The 9,734-nt window shown below is 47.5% G+C and overlaps 1 protein-coding gene across 9 annotated transcripts in view; it reads left to right on the top strand.

Moving 5' to 3' along the window:
• LOC1269423 (nuclear pore complex protein DDB_G0274915) overlaps window positions 1–9,220 on the top strand; it is a 187,750-nt gene extending 178,530 nt beyond the window's left edge. For 8 of the 9 annotated variants that reach the window (XM_061644299.1, XM_061644300.1, XM_061644303.1 and 5 more), the window contains 2 exons: window positions 4,258–4,426; window positions 7,902–9,220. In XM_061644299.1, coding sequence (XP_061500283.1) covers window positions 4,258–4,426; window positions 7,902–8,497 — 765 coding nt within the window. In that variant the 3' untranslated portion in view covers window positions 8,498–9,220. The remainder of the gene's footprint in view (window positions 1–4,257; window positions 4,427–7,901) is intronic. The other variant, XM_061644308.1, reaches the window with a different exon arrangement.
• Window positions 9,221–9,734: the final 514 nt, after the last annotated feature.

Consider the following 9,734-nt stretch of genomic DNA (forward strand, 5'->3'; position numbering starts at 1 on the left):
TTACGGAACAATGCAATAGATATACAATTGCCATTCAATCGGATTCGTTGGAAAATCTGGGTTCCCTGTAAAATGAGCAGGTATACTTCTCATTACTTGCATCACTACTAACACTATCAAGCATTACATCAAGTATTGCATGGCCTGGTTGTGCCAAGCTTGCACGATCGATGAGTTCATAAAAGCCGGCTGATCGCACCCCGGTAAACCGATGGATCGAATGGGACATCAATTGATTTTTCTTGTCCCACATAATGGGAGTAATTGATTGCTCTCCGTCACTTCTTCCGTTGCATCGTTCCGTTAAATCTATTACAGAGCACTAAACCCCACACGAACGTTCGCCAACAGAATGAGTGAGCGGACGATTTTACATTTCTTTTTTTTTTTTGGCTAGACCCTGTCCCACGGCTTCAAAAAATCGGGGAAATATCCCCGCTACGTGGCTCATGGGCTGGATAAAATCACCTCCCCATTTCCGTAATAAGCATTATGGCATTACCTGAAGTGGTGCAGGGCACACAAAATTTCCATTTTTGGATTTTTTGCTTCCAGCCCCATCTCACCCCCATTGCCATCTCACCCCAAAAAAAGCTCATCCCTTTGGCAGCACCACACACACACACACATAAACTGCGGGACCGGCTCTGTTACGCCACCTTCGGCCCATCGGCTGTGACTGTTTTAGCAGCATCACGTCGGCAGCAGGACTACGATCAGCGTCATCGAAAAAAAAAGAAAACAAGTGAGCTTCGCTGGCAAACTGTGCGACGAACGGACGAACGGGTCTGGTTTCACCTTGGTTTGCTAATTTATATTCCACCCGGGAACTTCACTCTCCCGTAAAATCCATTACCATATTCATGGATGCAGCGGTGCGCTAAGCTGCAGTGCGCACGGTGTCACGATGCACTCCCTGCACTGGCTTTCTTCACCCTTCCCCCCCCCCCCCCGCTCTTTGCTGGCCCCGTTGCTTGTCCATCCTGCCTGCCGTCCGTTTGCGTACGATTTCGATGCTTTCGGCCATGTGCGGCTCTGCATGCACTGGGACATGTTCGGCTGTTGTGAACGAACTGCAACATAAATGGCAGTGCAAATGGGGTTCTACAGCGCACACCATTTGCCTACGTTTCGTGAGCCCCCCCCCCCCTAGTTCGACTGCGACCGGGACAGGTAGATTAAGCATGACATTGGCGCATCAGGCATCGGTGGTGGCAGCGCTCGCGCGATATGCCATTCCAATCGGGCCGAAAATCGAACCCGAAATGACTGCAACAATAGCCTTCGCGGGGAGAGTGGACATGCACGCGTTCTGGCTGAGCGCACTGCTGCTCTGTTGGGCGCGGGAAAGGATGAGCTAAAACTAAATGAATTAATAGGATATCGGGCACAGCAGGGCGTATTACGGCGGGGCGCAATCGATGCCGTCTGGTTCGCCAGGTGGAAAATTGAAGTGAACGGGTTTTGGACCAACTCGTTGACAGCATGTTGGCACCGGAAATGCACTGACAACTTCACTCGCGCCGCTGCATTCGATAATCGGACACAGACACACACACACACACACATCGCCTTATGCCTTGGTGGAGGTTTTGTGGTATGTGTCTTTTTTCTCTTTAAACTGGGTACAAATTGACTGGGTAAAGACATGTGAATTTAACTGACGCTATGGGTGTAATGCACTACGACTTCAATGATTTCAATTAAACCTGCTATGATCTGTTCAGGGTATTGCTATTTTAATACATGTGTGTAAAAAATGCTCAATTGTCTGGGCCTTTTCGGACGATCTTTATAGATCAGTAAGCAAAAAACGATTTGTTTCAGTATGCGTTAATCTCAAGGATAAGGCGCGTTTCGATCGTCATATTTACAAGAAATCATTTGAAAAATTACGTTGCAATAAATTGGATACACATAAAACTTGTACGAAAGTTTTTTCCAAAGCAACTTCTTTGCCCAAAACTCTCCTTATAAATAGGGTTAACAACTCATACGGTCCCGGTAATAGGAGTGGTACGATTCGCGCAACTGTTCACTTCGTTACATAAACTCGTTTTAGTATTACCACTAAACAAAAGCTGTGAAGGGTGTATGTTTTTCTTCTCTCTCTCTCTCTCTCTCTCTCTCTCTCTCTCTCTCTATTTTATTAAATCTGATATTGATGTTGCTGATAAACGCCGGAAACCGGAAGCCGGATGCCGGATGTTAGCCTTTCCGTCGATTCCCCCGCCCTGCCTGTTTGTGCAAAACCTGTTGAGGTGAGCGCACATTGGTCCCAGTAACTCGCAACGCAACAAACTCCCAACACACACACACACACACACACACACACACACACTCCAACGCTTACCTGAGAGCGAGAAATAAAATCAAGCAAATAATTTCTTCCTTCGGGAGGGTAGCCTTCCCAGTACCTGGAATCGGTCCCACCCGACCCACCACTGGCCGCTGCGCGGGCAAAAACGCTGAAAAGCTGATGCCTGCTGGAACGAAATAATGCTCCCGTGCCCGCAAAACGGTTGCAAACTGGATTTGCACAGAGCGAGGGGAGTAAAAACAGAAGCACCGGCGGCGCGATCAATCGAGCAAAAGAGAGCAACACATACATGTACTCCACACACACACACACAAACATGTAGGAAAAAATGGTAGTGAAAGTGGGTGGAGAGAAAAAGTTTCTGGGCCCCCTGTAAAATCCCCGAAGAGCTTTTCGTTTTTCATTTTGTTTGCTTGCCCCGGTTTTGCGCGTGTGTGTGTTTGTAAGGTCTCCGCATGCCGCAAACCTACCCGCACGCCAGCCTGCCGATAAAGTGTAAGCAGCTGCGCAACTCGCAAATATTTACTCATCAATAATTCATGAAACAAAATTACGCCGTCGTCGATCGTTGACCAAGGGCGGGACGAGCACGCGCTGAGTTTGCTCGGTTGCTCAGTTGCTTTATTTATTTGCCCGTGTGTGTGTGTGTGCCCCCATGGGTTACTACGCCCTTGGCGCTTCACACGAGCGGTTTTTATGGGACGAATTAAAAAAAAAGCGGGTTAAATCAAACATAAATCAAAAAAAGGAACAAAAAACATTAACTATGTACTACCGATCAATGCGAACGTGCACGATAGCTGGCAGCCTTACCGCATTTGCAGGCCGTTGGCGTTTGATTATCCATCCTACGACGGGAATCGCAAAAATGAAGCAATTCGCCCACGATTCCACTCTCTTTTCCGGTGCTCTCGTTGGGGCGCACCACTGAGATGAACGCGCTTGGGTGCGAACATTACCTGCTCACCGATAATGATGATTATGATAACCACCGAGCGGGCATACGCATTGACAGCATCAGGTGGATAGAGCAGCAACAGTACCACAGGAAACCATATTCGTTGACGACATGGCATGGTAGCAAACGAACGCTCGTCCATCACCCCATCCATGGGAGTGGTGGGAATGGCAGCACAGAAAAACTGTGACCATGATCAACAGCACGCTGTTTGGCGTCGCCGACGCCGCCGCCACCGTCATCATCATTAGCGGTTAGCGTGGCGTGTGCACCTGACAGCTCAATCAACAAGTTGGCCCCGAAAACCTACGACCACAGTTTTTGCATGACGGGATCCACCCCGAAACTACCGCACGCCATTTTGTTCGGGCTCTGGGAACAGCTGGAGACAAAATCTCGGAATAGCCGAGTCGAGAATAGCGGCTGCCTGAGTAGGGGACAAATAAAAAAATGGCGATTATGAACGCGAAGCAAACCAAACATGCCACCCTGTGTAAAGCTGTTGTAAATTTAAAGAGCAGCAGCATCATGTTTGCTGCTTTATTTTATGCATTAAAACAAGGGAATAAAGTTATCAACAATAGGGGAACACTTGTAGCAAGTTTAGTACACGCGTTATTGGTAATTTCCAACACATGCTAGATCGATTGCTATTAATTGCTATTTCAGGGTTTCCCAGGATTTATTGCGTTCCCATGATTTTTTGATCGTATCCCATAGATTTTTGGTTCGTTCCCATAATTTATTGGTATTTTCCAATTGGATATCAATACAATTGGACCAAAAATCCTGGGAAACGGCCAACAAATCGTGGGAAACCCTGTAAAGAATGAAGAAAGCCTTTTGGTCAGTCTATCACAGCAAGCGTTGCAGCCAACCAACGCACCAAACTCCCTGTAATGTGTTTCCCATTGCCTACTCGCAAACGTCTTCTTGCGCCACCTGATTTACCACGTTCTTTTCCTCTTCCCTTTTGCAGATTATCAGCTACGATTCGCCGCGCGGTGGCGTCTCGGTCATAACCGAAAAAGGTGACACGACAACCTCGTTCCTGCTCATCCAGAACGCACGGCCATCGGATTCCGGACAGTACACGTGCAATCCGTCCAACGCCAAAAGCAAAAGTGTCACCGTGCACGTCCTAAACGGTATGTCTGCCAATTTATGCCTCCCGTGACCATAAATCCCCGACCACTCCCCTGACCGACCGTTTTACTTGGGCTCCTCAGGAGCTCACACACACGCACACACACACACACACTGGCCACACAGACTCAGGCTCATTTTATTTCATACGTCTTTCCGTTCGACCCGTTTCCGTTTTGAGCGCGTTTCGTATTTCGTCTTCGAGACATTCCAAAGCCCGTCCGTCCGTCCGTTCAACCGGCGTCCGGTCGAAAGGGGGAGGGGCCGATGGGGCGGTCTCAAAGGTCTCGTTTATATTGCTGTATATTTTGAATCTTGATTGATCGTTTCAATAATGGACTTTTATTAGATTGCGAACGGGCGAGGGAAGCACCGGGCAGAAGCGCTACGAAAGCGCTAGTGTTACAAATGCTGGCTGATGAATGTTTCCCCAGACGGGGAGAATCATGTGCACCTTTTCCGCCTGCCCAGCTCGCTTTCCTTCCCCTTTTACTGTTCGCCTGCAGAGCGTTTGCGAATGACTTCTTCCCCAACCGAGTCACACAGAGACACGTTTCCGACTCCGCGTACGGCGTGGTATCGTGGCGGAGTTGCATACCATCCTCGGGACGTTTTGTTTAGAAAACTCTTCACTGTCGAGGGGTTTGGTGAAGGCGCTCGGCTCGCAAGGCAAACCGTTGCCCCGGGAAGAAAGCAATGAGCCCGCAACGGTACTAGGTATGAGAAGGGTTTGTCTTCGATCGACCCATTGGGCTTTCCCCTGTCCGGAGAATGTCAATAAATCTCCATCCTTTGCCGCTGTTCCGCACCGGCAACACATCCGTTCCTTCGGCAGCATTGTAAAGCGGACGGATGATACGAACGAGCACTGGACGCGCACTGCTGGTGCTGGCTTATGCTTTGGCAACCTTGTTCTAGCAACACCACTAGAAGGAACCGGGCAGACGGCTAGCAAATCGACCAGAATGTTTCCACTCAACAAAACACACCAGTGCAGTGTGTGAGGCAATGGTGGCATTTAACTCCGATTTCATCGCTGCCATTAAAACGGAAGCAACACACTTTTCTCGCAACAATATTGCTGTCAATCTCGGCACGATCTTTGCTCAGCAAAACTGTGCAAGACCCGACAGAGCCCGGCTGGGCGAGCTTTATCGCAAAAGGACAAAACCCTCCGGACAAGACATTCCTTCCGGCACGACACGGGACTGACTAGAGGATCAAACGCAAACGCTTCCCTTACCACTAACACTCACTAACTAACCTAGGGTCAATGTGAAATTTGTTAATATCCCATTTCATCCCATTTTCATTCGCAAACACACACACACTTTACCACACAGAACGCACGGAAGTTCCAAAGTTGCTCATGCAACAGACAGATTTGCTTGATTTATGTTAACTGGCCGCAGGAGCAACACGGTACGGTTCGGACCGCTCGCTGCTCCACTCCCGACCGACCGACCGGGCTGCCACGGTCTGTTTTCACCACCGATGGATGATTTGCAAAAAGTTTACCGATCAAATGAACGAACCGTGGCAGAAAGGGAAATGATTATGGAAAGTTAATTTCTGATTCGTTTCCAACTTTGCCAATAATCTGCTTTGTTTAATGGTCTGCAGGGATGGAATATTCCGTACAGCAGGCGCGCTAGACCATTGCCCTAGCCCTCCAGGACTGGAACGATTCTGCGCGTCCTAACGATCGTGGATGAGGGAGTTGGCGGGGACTTCTCTCTTTCGGTACAAATTGGTTTTCACTCCGGCGCTGATAGGGTGCGCACTGTTAAATGGGATAGAGATGGGGCTAAAAGAATTCAATTTCCTAAACAAATAAAATGGCCAACCACTGCTGGACGTACATACTTAATAGTTTCTTAATTGCGCTCGTTTTGCCTGTATTGGTCGTGGCAGTGCAGTTCTCTTTTTAATTCAATTGAAATAATGATGGTGTTTGCCCTTGTTTTGCTTTGCTCATGATTGCAAATTTCGAGCTAATGATCTTGTGTTTTTTTTTAAATAATCGATGTAACAGGACTTTATTCAATGTTGACGCACTATTTGTTTAAGTATTGTTTTCTTAGTTTAACACTGAGGACTTTTTTCAATTAATGTATTACTGTCCTATTTCTCCAAGAATGCATCTTCATGAACTAGAAACTACTTCTGTGCATTTATTTCAATTAGAAACAAAACGCGTCACATTCATAAATAAAGCAATGGTTGTTTACAGTTTAACATATGCTTTTGCAATATTATTCAAATTAAAGCTATTTGTTTAGGATTTAAATGCGCCAAATGTAGGCAATTTGTTGTATACGCGAAGTAAGCCGTAAAACCAAGAGCAGCGCCATCTCGAGGCAATAACACAACTATTCCACACTTCACAGTAGCGCCATCTACATACAGTGAACCCTCTCTTATTTGACACCTCTCCAATTTGAAAAACCTCTCTTATTTGAACATTTTGCACAGTCCCTTGATTTCCAGTACATTTTTGTTCCTCTAACTTGGAAAACCTCTGAAATCTTTGTCCCTCTTATTTGAGTATGGTGTTGCCATGGTTATTGAAAGATGTATGCTCAAATTAGCGATTCTGTTCGCAGTTTCCTATAGCAACAGTTAAGGCTGCATACGAAATGTTCTGTCTCTTTCTTGTCTTGTATGGACCTTTCATTCACTTTCAACCTCTGTAATTTGAAAACCCCTCTTATTCGACAGTCCCATCGCCTCTCAAATAAGAGAGGGTTCACTGTAGTTAATTATGCAAACTATGGGGTCAAAGGGTGGTGTATTGGCTAATCATAAGGAAACATTTGTATGTTCACGGAAAGAGGGGAAATTAAGCCAGCGTACAAACCCCAAAAGTAAACATCGCTAACGGAACACAGCACTTTGTAATAACTACCCCAAGAAATACATGCAGAATTCAGTTAACAGCACAGATTGTGGAGTCAGAATTTATTGTTCTACATCTTTAAATCACCCAGCTGGCAAATCTTGTACAGAGTCCTTGGCGGGTAGCTCTTACTTGACACTTGTCTGCGCTCTCAGGTGTATTTGGTATCGTGCTGATTTTTGCTCCCTTTGAAACTCGAATCGCGAGTTTAAGGTTATCTAGTGTAGGGCGCAATCCTACACACTATTCTTCAATCATTCTTCATTTTCGGGCTTGTTTTTCTGCAAGAATGAATAGAAGTGATAACAGAGCTTATTTTTGTATGCAAAGTCCATTCTGTTTTTTATTCATTGTTTAAATCCTTTACAAACATGTCAACCGACATTCTCCTGTGACCGCCGGTATGCATTACAACCACTGGAACTAGACGGACAACGTTCACCCATCACCTTCATCTCCATCATGACACCACAACCGCACCGCATCCCACCTTTACCCGATTTCCCGATGCCTAAACTTGCTATAAAACTAAATGCTGTCCAACTGGTTAAGAACAGTTTGAGGGAAAAATTTGACAGGTGTTTCCCATTCCGTTTCCAGGGGAGTACCCAGCAGCAATGCAGCGCGCGGGACAACCGCATCATCGCGCGCCGCTCAACCATCCGCTCTTGGTGCTGGTCTCGGCGCTTGTCTCGTCCTTGCTCTGCTCCATCGGTATGCTGCGGCTGCCGAGCCGATCCGGTGGTGGCCGACGGACCAGCGCCCACTCGCCGCCGCCGCCACCGTCAAGCACGTCTTTCGTCCCGTCGTAGTCTGGTTGCGGCGAACCGTACGTACGCGCATCGCAGGCCCATCCGCCGCGGCTCGCCTAAGGCTTTCCGCCCATCGCTATCTCCCCATCGTACCGCACCGAACGTGCCCTCCCTCGACGCGGCTGTCGTCACGGTCAGCCGGCCGGGCGTCCCCCGACGGTGGCTGTCCCGCACGCCCCAGTCACAGCGATCCTGCCCGGCTGGAACCATCGCTATCGCGGGCATCGCGCTGGCACCATCACAATCACCGATGGCGAACCGACGACCGATCGGGCGCGTGTATCAGCTTCAGCCAACAGTCGACTGCTCATCGGCAGCGATTAAGCTGGAGGTCGGAGGCACAGCTCTGCCTTGTTCGATGAGACAGAGCTCCTTTTTGTACCCCTGCACACTATCCCAGTCTCTATCTCACTCTCACTCACTCACTCAGCCACAGGCGGAAGAAATCGTGCTACCTTTGTCGTTGAAGGTACGGTGTCCTTCCGACCAGAATACTCTCTTACTTTCCGTGCGTCCTTGAGAAGGATTCTTTCCACTACGATCATGTAGATTCGTGGCGCGAACTAGGGCACTCAATGGTTTACTAGGCATTCAATCCGAGATCATACACGCACACCCTTGAAGTGGACTGGGCGTAAAGCGACAAACGCAACTATATGAAAACAGAGGAAACACATAAACTGACACTACTCGCCCGCGTGTGAGTAGTGTTTTCTGGCTGGTTTAGCTGTACATTTACCCCTAGCGAAAGAAGCGGGAATCGGGAAAGCTGAAATACAAAAAAAACATACTTGCACGTTCAACCATCTACGGTAGATACGAATGAAAATATTTGCATCATGTAATCATACTGCTAGTTGTGAGATGAGGAAGAACAAAAATACGGTTAAAACACAGACACACAAAACACAAAGAAAAACACACATCCACACAGCGAAAAGACAGAATGCTGACGGTAACTGCGTGACCTAACGATCGCTCGACATGCTTATGAACGTTCGCAAGTGATGGGCGAGTGGTGGCAAATGCAAGAGAACGTAAGAGAGCGAGAACGAGAGAGAGAGAGAGAGAGAGAGATAGAGAGAGAGAGAAAAAGTTTATAAGAAACGAGGGCAACATACATTAACAAGTGTAAGTTAAGCAAAAGTCTGTTAAACTGATTTATCTTTAGGTATCTCTTGCATAGTATAAAGTAAGCCCCGAACACTCGACCCCTTGTCTGTCGGGGAGGTAGTGTCCGGTGTACGGGGGACGGGGGGGAGCATTAGGATAATTGCAAACTGTCAGCTGTCGCAGATACTGCGAAGCTGCTGTTATGAAGTACATTTTAATTACTAAGGACGAGATGGCCAAGCAAACCTGAGCCGAGGAATGGCTCTAACAAGAGGGGGAGGGCGCATCAAAGGGAAACACGGGGGGTAGTAAGAAAATCGGGATAGAAAAATGTGCAGTGAGAGACAGATCGAGTTTAGATAACATAAAGTAACTTAAAGACAACAGAAAACAGAGAAGAAAAAAAACAAACTCCCGTTTGCTAGTTACAAACACAGCTAGAACTACACGATGTAAGCAGCTCTGCAATTGCAACAGAAAAGTCCT

The sequence above is a fragment of the Anopheles gambiae genome, chromosome 2 (genome assembly GCF_943734735.2).
Source record: "Anopheles gambiae chromosome 2, idAnoGambNW_F1_1, whole genome shotgun sequence".
Classification (NCBI taxonomy): Eukaryota; Metazoa; Arthropoda; class Insecta; order Diptera; family Culicidae; genus Anopheles; species Anopheles gambiae.